The sequence below is a fragment of the Lissotriton helveticus genome, chromosome 6 (assembly GCF_964261635.1).
Source record: "Lissotriton helveticus chromosome 6, aLisHel1.1, whole genome shotgun sequence".
NCBI lineage: Eukaryota > Metazoa > Chordata > Amphibia > Caudata > Salamandridae > Lissotriton > Lissotriton helveticus.
The window spans coordinates 1163206685-1163222426 of NC_136067.1; the positions used below are offsets into that span (position 1 = coordinate 1163206685).

At 47.3% G+C, this 15742-nt stretch overlaps 1 protein-coding gene across 2 annotated transcripts in view; it reads right to left on the reverse strand.

The window, feature by feature from the left end:
• ABCB10 (ATP binding cassette subfamily B member 10) overlaps positions 1–15742 on the reverse strand; it is an 878274-nt gene that overhangs the window by 383888 nt on the left and 478644 nt on the right. For both annotated transcript variants that reach the window (XM_078648832.1, XM_078648833.1), the window contains exon 7: positions 6788–6883. In XM_078648832.1, the coding sequence (XP_078504958.1) occupies positions 6788–6883 (96 nt within the window). The remainder of the gene's footprint in view (positions 1–6787; positions 6884–15742) is intronic.

Consider the following 15742-nt stretch of genomic DNA (forward strand, 5'->3'; position numbering starts at 1 on the left):
TATCTCTTCCCTATTGACAGCCATTGATTCCGAAGCCACGTTCTTTACTGTAATCGACCTCAAGAACGCATTTTTCAGTGTTCCCATTCATCCAGACAGCCAGTTTCTTTTCGGATTCTGTTTAAATGGAAGGAGCTATATGTTCACACGAGCTCCTCAAGGTTTCACAGAAAGTCCTAGTATTTACAGTCAAGCACTTAAGAGACAGCTTGATAATGTTCACATGCCAACTGACACTGCCCTGCTCCAGTATGTCGATGATCTACTGATCACAGCCCGTTCTGAACGTGACTGCGAGCGAGCGTCACTGACGGTTCTGTATTTCCTAGCCGAGATGGGGCACAAGGTGTCCCCTTCGAAGCTTCAATTCTGTGTCCAGCAAGTGGTATACTTAGGACACTTACTGTCCAAGAGGGGTAGGCAGTTGACACCAGACCGTATCCAGTTAATAGCGAGTCTTCCTCAGCCCAAGACCCAGAAGGAGGTACGTGCTTTTATCGGCCTTACTTCTTATTGTAGACAATGGATTCCTCAGTATGCATTTCTAGTCAAACCACTGATACAGTTAACGACACAGGAGGCAGCCGTACCGACTGTCCTCCCTTGGACATCTGAACACACACTTAGCTTCAATGAGTTAAAGAAAGCTTTATGCCAAGCTCCAGTTCTAGCCACACCAAACTACAGTAAGCCTTTTACACTTTTCGTCACAGAACGTGAAGGTACAGCATTATCTGTTCTCACACAAGATCAAGCAGGACAATACAAGCCATGTGCTTATTTTTCGAGCACATTAGATCCTGTAGCCCAGGCTCTGCCTGCGTGCCTCAAGTCAGTTGCAGCCACAGCACTAGCTATCAGACAAAGTGATTCCATAGTATTAGGACACTCCCTGACAGTACAAGTTCCACACTCCGTGGAAGTTCTTTTAAACCGAACACAGACTCAGCACTTGACAATTGCACGTTTAACAGGTTATGAATTGACACTGTTCCAGCCACACATAGAAATCAGACGCTGCAACATCCTGAACCCTGCTACACTGTTACCATCAGTTACTTTAAGTCCGGACACACACGACTGTGTGGAAGTAGTTAATATTACGACAAAGCCAAGACAAGATCTGACAGATATTCCGTTACCAGATCCCGACCTGACACTTTATGTGGATGGTTCATGTATGAGAACAAGTACAGGAGAACTAGTCGCCGCGTATGCAGTGACTACTGATACTGAAGTTATTGAGACACACCGTATTGACACTCTGTCCGCTCAAGCAGCAGAGCTAGTTGCTCTGACTCAAGCCTGCATACACGCCAGGAACCTGAAGGTTAATATTTACACAGATTCCCGCTACGCATTTGGAGTCGTACACGACTTTGGAGTGCTCTGGCAGGAGAGAGGTTTCATGACTTCTCATGGAACCAAGATTCAGCATGGTCTCCTTATTCAAGCTCTGTTAGATGCCATACATTTACCGACATCCATTGCTATCATGAAATGCAAAGCACATACGAAAGTTACTGACACTATTTCCCAGGGTAACGATCTAGCAGATCGCACAGCCAAGCTTACAGCACAGACTCCAGACATTCCAGTTAACAAGACACATACTCCAGATCCGACTACATGTATGACAGTTAAGGACCCTACTCAGGATGTCATAGATATCCAGTTACATGCTACTCCCGATGAAATCAAGAAATGGTCCGAACAAGGAGGGGTCCAGACGGATCAAGGATGGGTGACGAAGGGTAAAACCACATGGTTTCTCCCCGACTCTATGGTTCAAGTCATTATCAATACCGCACATAGTCCAGCACATTTAGGGGAAAAAGCAATGTTAGACAGTATCCAGAACATTTGGTTCAACAAGCATCTACGAGCTGCAGCCAAGCAGAAAGTCCGTACCTGTATGATATGTTGTCAGTTTAATCCAGGTAAAAGTGTCCCGGTGGAACAAGGTGGATTCCAGCCCCCTGACCACCCTTTTGAAGTCCTCCAGATGGATTATATTCAGATGGAGCGATGTCGAGGTTTCAAGTATGTCCTTGTAGTTGTATGCGCTTTGTCCAGGTGGACAGAAGCATATCCAGTCCCAGATTACACAGCCACGACCACTGCCAAGCAGTTGGTTCGTGAATTCTTCCCCCGTTACGGACTCCCTAGGGTCGTATATTCTGATAACGGCCAGCCATTCTCATCAGAGTTAATGAAGCACGTTTCCCTTTTGTTAGGATACCAGTGGAAGTTCCATTGTGTACGCCATCCTGAAGCAGCAGGTCTCGTAGAGAGACATAACCAGACCCTGAAAATTCGCATCGCCAAAGTATGTAAAGAGAAAGGTGTGGACTGGCTAGTAGCTCTGCCAGTCGCTTTGTTCTACATGCGCATGGTCGCACATTCCAGATCAGGTCTGTCCCCGTATGAGGTCGTTTTCGGCCGCCCCCCTAACATGTGGGGTACTCCTAGACCCCGAAGTATTACCGATGTTTCAAGTAATATGCTGACAGATTACCTAGCTTCCTTGATGTCTGCCCTCAACTCTTGTCGTTCACAGGTTGCCGCCACATTTCCAGACAATACTGAGGTGGCACCGCATGAAATCGTTCCCGGATCCATGGTCTTGGTTCGCAATTTTGACCGCTCAAGTCCGCTGGAGCCACGCTGGAAGGAGCCCCGACAGGTCCTCCTCGCCACCCGTACAGCCGTGAAGTTGGAGGGTCGCAAAGGCTGGGTGCACCTTTCGCACGTAAAGACATTTTATGGACTGAAACCCGTCTCAAAGAACATTTCCCAGGATTTGAAGGATTGCCAAAGTACTATTCTCAAGGACTGTCCCGCAAAGAACAATGATACTGCACCCTCCCCGTTAGAGAAAACTCCGCAACAGGAGTATAAGTTGAAACTCCGGTCTAGTAAAATAAGTCAGCCAGTTTGATTGTCTAAGTCCTCCCCTAGGTGAAACGGTTAGACTGTTTCTGACATGTATAAAATAGACCCCCATAGTGAGAGAGTTAGTCAAAACTCAATCCGATGTATCGTTTTTCTAAGTTTCATATTATTTCTCAGCATTATGATTTCCTGCACCAGTTATGCATTTTATCTGTATTTTCCAGTTTCTCATGTAAATAAGTCTTCTAATGTTACAGTAGAACACACGTTTAGTGATCTGCCTCCTCATGAACTCTCTTACCGCCTCGCTATGCGTAATAATACTTTTATCCGCATGTTACATCATTCACACCAGACCAGCAATGCCACTAATTGTTGGGTATGTGGCCGACTCCCCCCTTTCCAGATACCGAAGGGAGTTCTGCCACTCTTTCCTTATCCGTTTTCACATAATGGTTCGTGTGGAGCATGGTCCACGTTAACGTCATCCTCAACAGATATGTCTTTTCTTAACAGTACATGTTTTCCAGACAAGCAAGGTCTTCCCCACAGAACAGGGTTAGATCTAGAAAATGAAGTGTACAATTTAGGTAATTATTCTTCGAATTTCATGGTCCTGAATGTTCAGTCTGATACTACTCCAGACTTACCTGCTATTTCAGTACTACCAGTCAAAGGCGAATTATGTGTCCGAAATAATGGTTCCGTACATGTAGGACATAGTGATTGTAGTACTATTGTCAAGTATAGTGACAGTGGGAAATCTATTTTCAAAGTTTCACGTCATTCATATTTTATTTGTGGTCAAACCGCATATGTTCGTCTGCCCCTCGATTGGGAGGGAACCTGTTACATTGCCTTCCTACTGCCACCAGTTTTCCTAGCCCCATCTGATTATCATAGAAACGCACATCTAGTACACATTAGACATAGAAGGGAGATCGAGTCCCCAATTGTCGATTATACTGAAACTGCTCTAGAACAGTATACAGATTTCAATAGAGGTTTCTTCTTCTTTATAGGACCTATCCAGAATAGTAAGCTAATCCGCAGGTTAACCAGAACCCTTGAAGCTGTAGTAAATGAGACTGCCTCTGCTCTAGGTAACTTAACCGAAGAGCAATCTGCTATGAGATTTGTAGTTTTGCAAAATCGTCTCGTCCTTGACGTCATACTGGCCGATAGGGGCGGGGCCTGTAGAGTCATCGGATCTAGTTGCTGCATTTTCATTCCAAATAACGCGCCGTCTGTTTATTCAGCTATAACCAGACTCCATAAAATTGCCCATCTGTTACATCAAAATCCAGGCACCTGGACATGGTCCGGTTGGCTCTGGAGTATAATTTCCGCCTGGGGATGGAAAGTCTTGTCCTTTCTAGGTATTGCAGTAGCGATTATATTCAGCTGCTGCCTCTGTATACAATGTGGCCCTGCGATTTGCGGCATTTGTGCTACATCATGTATTCCTAGTCCCAAGCCCCGTTCTAAATCCCGTTCCAAGAAAATTCGAGACGAGCAAATGATACTGTATGAAATGATAGATGGTATCATGAATATTGATGTTTCCTGATGGAAACGTAGTGACAAGGAGGGAATGTGGAAAAGTAAATTTTGCCATGTTCTGTGTCCCTACGTGTCATCCATCATATGTTATATGTGCATGATTAATATGCATATGTTATTCCCCATGTTTGATTACAGACGCAATTATAGTTGTGTCCACCTCTAGTATGCCAGTTTCCAGTTCTCGTGAATAATACGAGTATCAGGCCTATGTAAAGTTACGTTGCCACGTTTCTCAGTGTGCACGTTATTCCATTGTAAAGTCCCCGTTTCTAGGCCTCAAAAGGGCCCGGACACCAGATTCAGCTCCTGTCTCCTGAACCCTCGCTGAGGAACGATACAGCCCCCACCTGTATCCTCGACCCTTCACTTACTTCCTGCCTCACAGTGCCCGGTTCAGCCTGGCTCTGCTTCTGAGTCTGCCAAGAGTATGTTATGATTCCAGTTATCAGTTCAGTCCTCCTTCTCTGCATTCCTAAGCTACTGAATCGCATCAATAGTTACCGTCATAGTCTAGCTTTTACGTCTCCATGTAAGAGAAATACTGCATTTAATGGTCATTTAATATTCTTCATCACGCACTACATGTAGAATAATGCATGCTCCAGTCTTAGAGTCTGTTAGCTTTTCCCCTCCTGACTTCTAGTTTATATCAACATGTTCCCTAAACATCAGATACTAGATAGGGTTTAGGTACATGTCGCCCTGACTCTCCAGACTTCAGTCTCTGCTCCTAGCACAGAGTTCATAGCCCCCAGCTTCTCCTAGTGATACGTCATTGCCAGTTTGCGCGCACCATCAGGTTAGAGGTCCCGGCTCCTCAGGTAGCCCCCTCCATGGTTTCCGCCCCATTCATGACATATTCTGTTACGTTTGCATCACATGTCTATGTATACGCCCTGTTACACCTCTTTTCACCCTTATCTTTCGCGACTGCTACGCGTCACGCCTATTGCTCCACCCACTGCTACGCCTATTGCAATGTAATGCTATGTGCTTGCGCTATGTATATATGCTCATGTACTGTTATTAAAAAGTTATCCTTCCTAGCCTTCTTGTCCAGATCCTGGCAGCGCTGCCAGGGCTTACCATTCTGTTTCCGTGCAGGTTGTCCTGTTCCTGTCCTTTATGCTGTATTAAACCTGCAAAACTCCTACTACCTCGAATCTTGACTCTTATTTATTGAGCTATCTGTCAATCATTTATGCATTCAAAAAGAGAGGTATTATTTATTTATTTACCACAGCACTAAAGAGCAGTAACTCTTTGCAAAAGTGTTGGTACCACAAGGGTTGAAGTACACATTGTCTTTTACACTTTTTACTCTGAACCTTTGCAAAATTGTTTGAAGTTAAGTGCGTTTTTAAATGACTTCATGCTATTTTATATGAAGAATAAATTGGTTATATTTGAATTCATGTTTCGTGCTCGACATTTCATTTTTTAGTGTTCTCCGTAGGAATGTCTGTGATTTATGACTGGGTATCCTTGTGCTCCATAAGGTAATCATTTACTATGCTTTAAAAGCTAATACAATCTAATATGTAATGAAAAATGTGTTAAAAAATGCTTTGTTTTGGACTTTCTGTCTCAAATTTTCTAGTGGGGACAACCCCCCACATTCCCCCTAGCAGTGGTTGCTCACTGCGCTTGCTCGCTACACACCGTGTGGGGCCTTGTCTCACTTTTACTTTGTTCTCTCTGATTCACTACTTGTGTCTATTTATGGTGCTCTCTGAAAGAAGATCTATGGGTACATATGACTTGGTGGGTAACCTGGTGCTCTTTAAGGTCATCATCTACTATTTACTGTGCTTTGAAAGTTGATACAATTGAATATGGAATGAAAAATGTGCTGTAAAATTCACCATTTTGGTCTGTCTTTTTCCAAAATTTTCTTGGGGGGAAAACCCCCCTACTAAACCCCCCTAGTAGCGGTCGGGCTCACTCGCTGCGCTTGCTCGCTATGTGCCGGACGGGGGCTGGTCTGGCAAAATTTCCAGCGCTGCTTTCAGTTCCCAGTCCGGCCGATGACATCAAAGTTATTTTTCAGTCTGCTTTATCTATAATTTAAAAAAAACACGAGCTACAAAAGCAATGCTATTGTGCTTGACAAGATGGCCACAATTCAATATCGTAAGAATGTGTGCAACCAGACTGCCTAATTTACTACTAGAACCAAGATAAGAACATGGTTCAATATAAACAGCCCCGGCATCATGACTGAGAAAATGCGGGGTTCACCTTTGTGCCTGAAATGGTGTCACCAAAAAATTAGCCGAAAATAAGAATTCAAAATATTAGTAAATTCAAAAGCTTGAAAACCCACCATTAAACGGCAACACTGGCTTTCGGTCGAGAAGTTCCCAGAGACGTGATCCTGCCCCAAGACCTTTCATCAGCTCAGAATAGAAAGAGCTCATACCTGAAATAAAACAAAAATTATTGAAAAGCGTGGCTAGCAACATTTTCAACTAAAGCTGCAACAGATTATTTGACAGTCCCATCTATCAATATCTACATTTTTATCCAAAGCTGAAAACCTAGGAAACTACAATGAATACCTCCGGCGAAAAAATTCTGACATGTTGATCCATGAGAATCAGCGTCTGTGTGTGTGGCCAGTGTAGTTTCAAGGATACCTTATGTAAATAATCCTGGTTACGGGAACACTAATAGCAGCCAGATTCTGGGTGGGCCAGAAAAGAAGGTATTTGGAAGCAGTATTACAGCTGCTTTGTTAAACAAACTACATAAAGTTCATCAATGATCTGGTCAGCTAGGAGTTTAAAATGCAGAATTTTAACAGAATGTTCTCATTTAAACACCAATAATTAACTCAGAATGCCAGACTGCAGTGAAGCAGCCTTGGGGCTCACACGTGTCAATTCCCTTTCTTCTATCTCTGTCTGATTTGCTTGGTTAAGTGTTTTTTTAGTTCAACGTAAAAACAGCCTAAGCTGTTTTTTGTCCAGGCCTGATGTTTCCAATAGCCATAGATAAGTCTTTGGGACAGACCCTCACCCATGACTAGATGGTTTCGTTGTCTACTACAGTGCCAAGTCACTTACCTTCGGTAACGCATTATCTGGTAGAGACATGATCTAGCCGCAGATTCCCTACCTTTGAACTTCCAGGCGTCAGGCTGGATCCGGAAGATTTTTGATAGCAGCACCCATGCGTGCTGATAGGTGGCGGCGGTTGACTATGCACGAAGTCGTAGGAGTCGGGTTCATCATCATGACATCCGTGTTGTCTATATAGGCCCCACCTCGGCGCCCAGACGTCAGTACTTTTTAAGACTTTCCACGCCAGAGAGCGGAGAAATGAAGTGACTGACAATGGTGTGTTAAAAACAACTAGGGCCCTGAAGGGAAACAGCCCTGACAGTAAAACTAATCTGCAGTGCGAGGAGTATGGGTAGGTCAGTAAAGAATCCACGACTAGACTATGTTTCTATCAGAAAAGGCGTTGCCGAAGGTAAGTAACTTTTCCATCTGATAGAGACATCTAGCCGCAGATTCCTTAACTTTGAACAGATACTAGAGCAATACCATGCCGGAGGAGGGACTTGAATGAAGCTTCAAACCAATTGTATTAGGTATTTATTAAGCGCGTATATCATCCATAGGTCTCATAGCGCTAGTTGATAATCAGAGAACCAGAAGGGGTGGGCGAAGCGCTAGAATAGCCAGGTTTTGAGGGCTTTGCGGAATTTTTTGGGGGTTGTTTTCCAAGCGAAGATGTAAAGGCAATGTTTTCCAGAATTCAGGTGCAGTTCTGGAAAAGGATCTGCAACCGTTCCTTACTGTGCGGACCTTGGGTACAGTTAGAAATTGTTTACTGGTGGAACGGAGGGTTCTAACTGGCTGGAATTTTGTGAGTTTCTTTGCTAGATATTGTGGTCCTTTATTGTTTCGTGTACCAAAAAGCAGAGTTTGAAGTTGATCCTCTTTCTGATAGGGAGCCAGTGGAGAGTCTTTAGACTGGCCGCCGATGGAGGCATTTATGGATGCAAATAGCTCATTATCATAGTCCAAGCGACTAATGATTAGTCCCGGTACAAGGGGCATGCATGAGGGAAGGGGAATCCATTTGAAATCTTCCTAAGATTGCACATTAGACCATAGCTGGTGCAAACCACGGAGTTAACGTGGTCCGCCATCATGGAGAGTTTATCATCTATTACCACTCCAAGATGCAGGCTGCTTCCTTGGGTGGGGGCCACGGTCCCAAAGAGGAAGGCCACCAGTCAGATGTCCCTAGGTTCTGTGCATCACCAAAGAGCATGATTTCTGTTTTACTCGCGTTGAGCCATAGGTGGTTATTTGACATCTAGTCGTTTACAGTTGTCATGCATTGTTCGAATCTGTGTTGGGAGTAGGTGGAATCGGGGAGGGTGAATGGTAAACAAGAAGTCCTGCAGAATAGAGCGGCCAAAAAGGCCCTCTCTGCGAGCCTGGTTATCTAGGTAATAATGCTTGGCGAACGATGCAGAGATGCCCACCTGGCTGCCTGGCAAATGTCACGATCAGAACACCATGCTGAAGTGCCACGGTTGCTGCCTTTGCCCTGGTAGAATGGGCCCTAAGGCCTTCAGTAGACTGTTTATTCTGCATGGCAGAACATATTTTAATGCATAGAAAAACCCAATGCGATAAGGTCCTCTTCTGAACAGCACGTCCCTTCTTTGTTCCAGCATACCCTATGAAAATCCGATTGTCCACCCGGAAACAATTTAGTGTGGTCAAGGTAGAACAACAATGCTTTTTTTGGGTCCAGACGGTGGAGACTCTTTTTTTTGGGGTGTTACTACCTTGGGCAGGAAGGAAGCCCTAGTGCACAGCACTAATTCGCCTGGAAATACAGTCCGGTAAGGAGGCTGAGGTAACAGAGCCTGCAGTTTGATCACCCTACTGGAAGAAGTTATTGCCACTAAAAAAGGCTGTGTGAGCAGCAGGAGGGGACAGTTATGAAATGGTTCAAATGGTGTGCACATCAAGAAAGTGAGAACCAAATTAAAGTCCCACTGGGGAATAATAAAAGGTGAAGGGGGAAACAAGTGAGTGAGCCCCTTCAGAAATCTCTGTACAAGAGGCGATTTAAAAAGCGATAGTTGGTCTGGCAAACTAAGAAAAGCAGACAGGGCCGAAAGATAGCCCTTCAGGATGCCCAGAGCAGAGCCCTGCTGGGCCAGAGAAAGAATAAATAGAAGAATGTCTGAGAGGTAAGCAGTTAAGGGGTCAACAGACCACTCTGTACAATATTTTTAAAAAACTTTGCCATCAGCAGGCGTACACCGACTTTGTGAGGGGGATGCCTGGCTGCCAGGATAACTTCACAGACTTCAGCACGAAGGTCAAAAGCTGTCAACTGTCGCCGCTCAATCTCCTCGCAAGGATGCGGAAAGTGGACAGGTCTGGATGGAGAACCCTCCCCTGCTGCTGAGACGAAAGATCCCCCTCGAAGTGGCAGCCTGATCGGAGGATCGATGCTCATTTGCAGAAGCTTGGGACACCACGCTCTCCAGGCCCAATCTGGAGCCACAAGGATGACTTAAGCCCGGTCCCTCCTGATCTCCTTGCGCACTCTGGGCAGGAGTGGTATGGGCGGAGAGGCGTACCGAAAGTCTGTGCTCCACTCGCTCCGAAAATCGTTGAACAAGATCCACATTGGAAATTTCAACGCGCAAAACTGCTGACATTGCGCGTTCTTTTCCGAGGTGAACAGATCTAAACAAAGCTCTTCACACTGTTGAAAGAGACCGTGCACAACCTCCGGATGGAGACGCCACTTGTTATTCGCATGGCACAGTCGGCTTAGTTTGTCCACTTTGGCGTTCAGAGAACCGGCCAGATGTTAACCCACCAGGCTAAGTCCAGAGTTCTGAGACTCTTGACAGAGGGACCACGACCCCACCTCACCCTATTTGTTGCAGGACCACAGGGCGGTAGTGTTGTCTGTGAACACTTGAACTATCCTTCCCTTGAGGGATGGTAGGAAGGCTTTCAGTGCCAATCGGATCGCACAAAGCTCCAGGATGTTGATATGGAACCAGGCTTGGGCCGGAGACCAGAGTCCTCTGATTGCCACCTCTCTCAGATGGCCGCCTCACCCCAGAAGTGACGCATCCATCACCACTATGAGATCTGGTTGGGGAAGTGAGAGGGGTCTGCCTCTGATACAATCGTGATTTGTCAGCCACCACTGTAGATTTTTTGCAGTGCCCTCCAATTGCTGGACTAGGTCGGCGAGATTTCTCTGATGCTGCGCCCATTGGAACTTCAAGTCCCACTGCAGAGCCCACATGTGCCACCTGGCATGGTCCACAAGCAGGAGTCTTTCTCACCGAAATCCAGGATAGAAGCTGAAACATCAGAATGATAGCCTGAATATCCTGGACTCGCAGCTCGGAAGGATAGGCCCGAAACTGCATCGTGTCCAGAACCGCTCCGATGAAAGCAAGCGTCTGAGAGGGAGTCAGGTGTGAATTCAGCACATTAATCGTGAACCCCAGCAAATGTAGGAGGTTTTCCGTAGTCAGGAGGGGGGGACGAAGGCCAGGGATGAGTCCGCCTTCAACAACAAGTAGTCAAGATCAGGGCAAACTAGAACCCCTGATCTCTACAGATGGGCTGCGACCACCGCCACAACCTTTGTGAACATCCGAGGGGCGCTGGTGAAGCCAAAAAGGAGCAGGGTAAACTGAAAGTGCTCTTGGCCCACAGTAAACCGCAGGTAGCGGCGATGGGCAGGGAGGACTGGCATATCGAAGTAGGCATCCTGCAAGTCCAACGCTACCATCCAGTCTCCCAGGTCCAGGGCAGACAAGACCTGAGCAAGGATGAGTATCTTGAACTTCTTTTTGAAGAAGTAGTTGAGGGCTCTGAGGTCAAGGATAAGACAAAGGCCTCCATCCTTCTTTGGAACCAGAAAATAGCCGGAATAGCGACCTCAGCCTGTTTCTGACCTGGGAACCCTCCCTATAGCTCCCTTGGCCAAGTCGTGACTTCCTCACGGAGTAGGGCAAGGTGATCCTCCGTTAGCCTATTGTAAGTTGGATGAACGAAGGGAGGGGTAGTCTCGAAGGGGAGGGGGTATCCCCCTTGAACCATTTGCAGCACCCACCTGTCTGAGGTGATATCTCGCCAGTGATGGAGCTGATGGCGTATCCAGTCATGATCCGGAGAGATTGGTGTAGAAAGGTTTTTCTGCTGTAAGAGAGATTTGTGGCTTGACCTGACATCTGGCCACCCAACCAGCGAGGGCGGGGTAAACCGCTTCCACGGCCCCACACAGGTTGCTGGACTTACGGGGTCCTCTGGCTGGAATAGAGTGGGTGCGGTTAGAAGCCTCTTCCATAGCCATGAAAGGGGCGAAAGGCAGACACAGGCCAGGGTGAAGTGGAGAGGCCCAGGGACTTGGCCGTAGCCCGCAAGTCCTTGAAGCGCTCAAGCGCTGCCATCTGTCTCGTTTCCTAAGAGACGCGAGCCATCAAAGGGCATGTCCATAAGGTTAGCTTAAGACAGACAAATGATGGACGGAATTCAGAACACATCAAAACATTCACCCCCAGTCAAGAGATCTGACTTAAATCCATTGTTCTTTTGCTTATCATGCCACCCCAGTTTAGACCCAGCCATATGCAAATCAGTCTTGCCCCTGTTCCTCATGGAACAGTCCAGCCCGAACCGCCAAGCGAGGTCCTCCCTGGACCGGATACAAGCATCCTAGGACTGGTTTTGGGGTATCGCCCCGCTTCAGCCAGGCTAGCTCGAATCCAGTGGCACAGTGAACCTGGAACCCATGTCTGGGCATACCCGGCGTACTTATGGGGGAGAAAGCAAAATACACACAAATGATGGACAGAAGGCAGAACAAATCAAACATTCACCCCTAGTTAAGAGATCGAAGTTAATTCCATTGTTCTTTTGCTCACCATGCCACAGCAGTTTATACCCAGGCCTATGCAAATCAGTCTTGACCCTGTTCCTCATGGGAACAGTTCAGCCCAAACTGCCAAGCGAGGTCCTCCCTGGACCGGATACAAGCATCCTAGGACTGGTTTTGGGGTATCGCCCCGCTTCAGCCAGGCTAGCTTGAATCCAGTGGCACAGTGAACCTGGAACCCATGTCTGGGCATACCCGGCGTACTTATGGGGGAGAAAGCAAAATACACACAAATGATGGACAGAAGGCAGAACAAATCAAACATTCACCCCTAGTTAAGAGATCGAAGTTAAATCCATTGTTCTTTTGCTCACCATGCCACAGCAGTTTATACCCAGGCCTATGCAAATCAGTCTTGACCCTGTTCCTCATGGGAACAGTTCAGCCCAAACTGCCAAGCCAGGTCCTTCCTGGACCAGAAACAAGTATCCTAGGACCTGTTTTGGGGATTCACTCCTAATCAGCCAAGCTAGCTTTAATCCAGTGGCACAGTGAGCCTGGGACCCAAGTCTGGGAATTCCCCAGCGCACTTAGGGCGAGAAAGTAAATGACACACAAATAATGGACGGACTGCAGAACAAATAAAACATTCACCCCCAGTTAAGAGATCTGGGTTAAATCCATCGTTCATTTGCTCACCAAGCCACCCCAGTTTAGACGCAGCCATATGCACATCAGTCTTGACCCTGTTCTTCATGGGAATAGTCCAGTCCTAACTGCCAAGCCAGGTCATCCCTGGACCGGAATCAAGCATGCTAGGACCGGTTTCGTGGTTTCACCCCTCATAAGGTTAGCTTGGACATCACCCGAAAAGCCAAGTGTCCTAAGCCAAGCGTGGGACCTATGGACTACCATCGAGGAAATCGCGCTGCGTTTAATGTCTGTTGTGTCTAAGCCACATCGTATGGCAAACTTTGCAGCATATCTCCAGTCTGTAACAGCTTGGGAGAGAAGAGCCCAGTCTGCCTTCTAGGCTCTTTGCAGCGCTTGCACAACCGTATCCCATAGAGAATGGAAGTAACAGCCGAATAGGCATGCATTGTTTACAGGGCGCAATGCTAGGTTTGTGGAAAAAAAGATCTTCTTACTGAAGCTGTCCAGCCTTTTAGATTCCCTGTTCAGGGGTGTGGAAGGGAACGCGCCATGGAAAGTGGAGGTTTGAACCACCAAGCTCTGTAGGGTGGGATGGGCGGATAGGAAAACTGGATTGCCAGTGCAGGGCAGTGGCGGCAGGCAATAGCTCTATTCACAGGAGCCCCTGTGCTGTGTTTGGACCAAGTGCCCAGTAGAACGTCAGTCGAGGCCTCACTGGAAGGCAGCAAGGGTACCAATGTAGAGATACCAGGCTGCAAGACCTCTGTCAAGACATTAGTCTTGACTGCCACCGTAGAAAACTGCAGGTCCAAGACCTCCGCAGTCCTACGCACCACCATTGCAAAAGAAGCCCCCTCCTCTGTAGCCAGGTTAGGGGTAGACAGCATGCCAGAATCTGAGGAGATAAGGAGATGTCCAGGCCAGATGTCTCAGTCCTCATACCAGTCCAGTTCTTGGTTTGGATGTAGGGTTTCTAAGGGATCCTGCTGCTCCTCCCAATCATATCATCCATCCCTGGCCCTTGGGAATAGGGCAAAGTGTACGGCATGGAGCAGTACGGCTCCGTCGGCACCGGTGGATGCCCAACCGGCTCTGTTTCATCTGGAATGACGATGGGGGAGGAACCATCAGTGGGTGCCAGCAAAGCGGAGGATCTTGACGTCTGACGCGCACCGGGAAAGGTCAACATGGTGCGACCGTCGCCAGTCCAGACCCAGGAAGAGATCCAAGAGGAGGCCATGGCCGGAGCCAGAGGCTTCTTCTGCTGAGCCTGCGCGACCCAAAGGTGCACCCACAGGGCAAGGCCACCCAAATATGGCGCACATGTCGTAATAGAATTCTTTTAGTTGGGCGGGGGTAGCTCTTGACCCCGGAAAGGGAGGAGAGGGAAACGCGGAGCCGACCCAGACACCCGTTCCGCGTAGCAGGGCCTCAAACACCGAGACTCCTCTGTCTCGTCGCATGATGGATGGGACGAAGTGTAAGCATGCTTCTCCTTCTTGTGCTTCTTGTGGTGCTTCTTACCTGAACGCAATGACTTCAACTGGGAGGAAGACTACTTCTGCCCCCTGGAGCGGTGTTCGGACCTTCCTCTCGACCAAGACCTGGAGCGAGAACGACAAGGTGACCTCCACGACGCCGTACGCCAGGCCGCGATTAGTTCGAGGAACGGCTTGCTCAACGTCTTTGGAGCCATGGCCCAGCAGTCGGAGCATTACCTAAGGTTGTGGTAGCGCTCCAGGTACCAAAGACACACCAGATGGGGGTCCGTGACTGAAATGACGTGGTGATAGGCCACCGCACGGCTTGAACCCTGAGGTTTTTCTGGTGGACATCCCTACAAACCAAAAGGACTCGACAAAATGTTGAAAAAAGTCTGTAAAAATGTGACAGATCTGTGCTGGCTGGCGTGGAAAGAAAAGCACTGACGTCAGCATGCCGAGGTGGTGCCTATATAGACAATGCAGACGTCATTGCGCCGACGAACGATGACGTCACATGGAGTCGACTGATGCCACCTATTGGCACGCAGGGGTACACCTATCAAAAATCTTCTGGATCCAGCCTGAAGCCTGGAAGTCCAAAGGTAAATAATCTACGACTAGATGTCTCTATCAGACAGCTTTACTCCCTATTCTTGCGTCTGTCCCACCCAGGAGCATTCCGGTCTTATAGTGTTCAGACTGGTTGACATGCATCTTTGCCATGGTAAGGTCGCTTCCTCTAAGTGAACACATTTTTTATTTTACTTGAGAGCCTTAATGAGTTTTCTTCCTCTCTTCCCCATGTGCTGTTTCCTCTTTCTTTTTTTCCATACCAGACAGCTCCCCCTCGCCGTGCTGCCCCTCCACAGATCATTTGTTGCTTCTCCACCTCTTTCCATTCTGCTCATTTTGCAATATCCCCACCCTCCATGTCCTCTGTTCTTCATCTCCACTTGGCGACTCTCTCCCTCTTGTTTACCTTTCTCGTGCATGCCGCTCTATCACCAGGCATCCACCTAAAAAATGTTTTTTTTACCTATTTAACAATTGCCGCCTTCGAGGGTGCATGCATGTTGCATGGGTGGAGGGCACCTACAAAATGGTTTCTATTATTTTAACAAACCTATTTAAAGATGGCTGCCGCAGATGCACGTGTGTCTTTCGTGGCCATCTTTGAATGTGTTTTCTAAAATATTACAAATTGTTTTAAGATGTCCATTGTGGCCTAACACAGCTTTACTCAAGGTAGTCCAGGC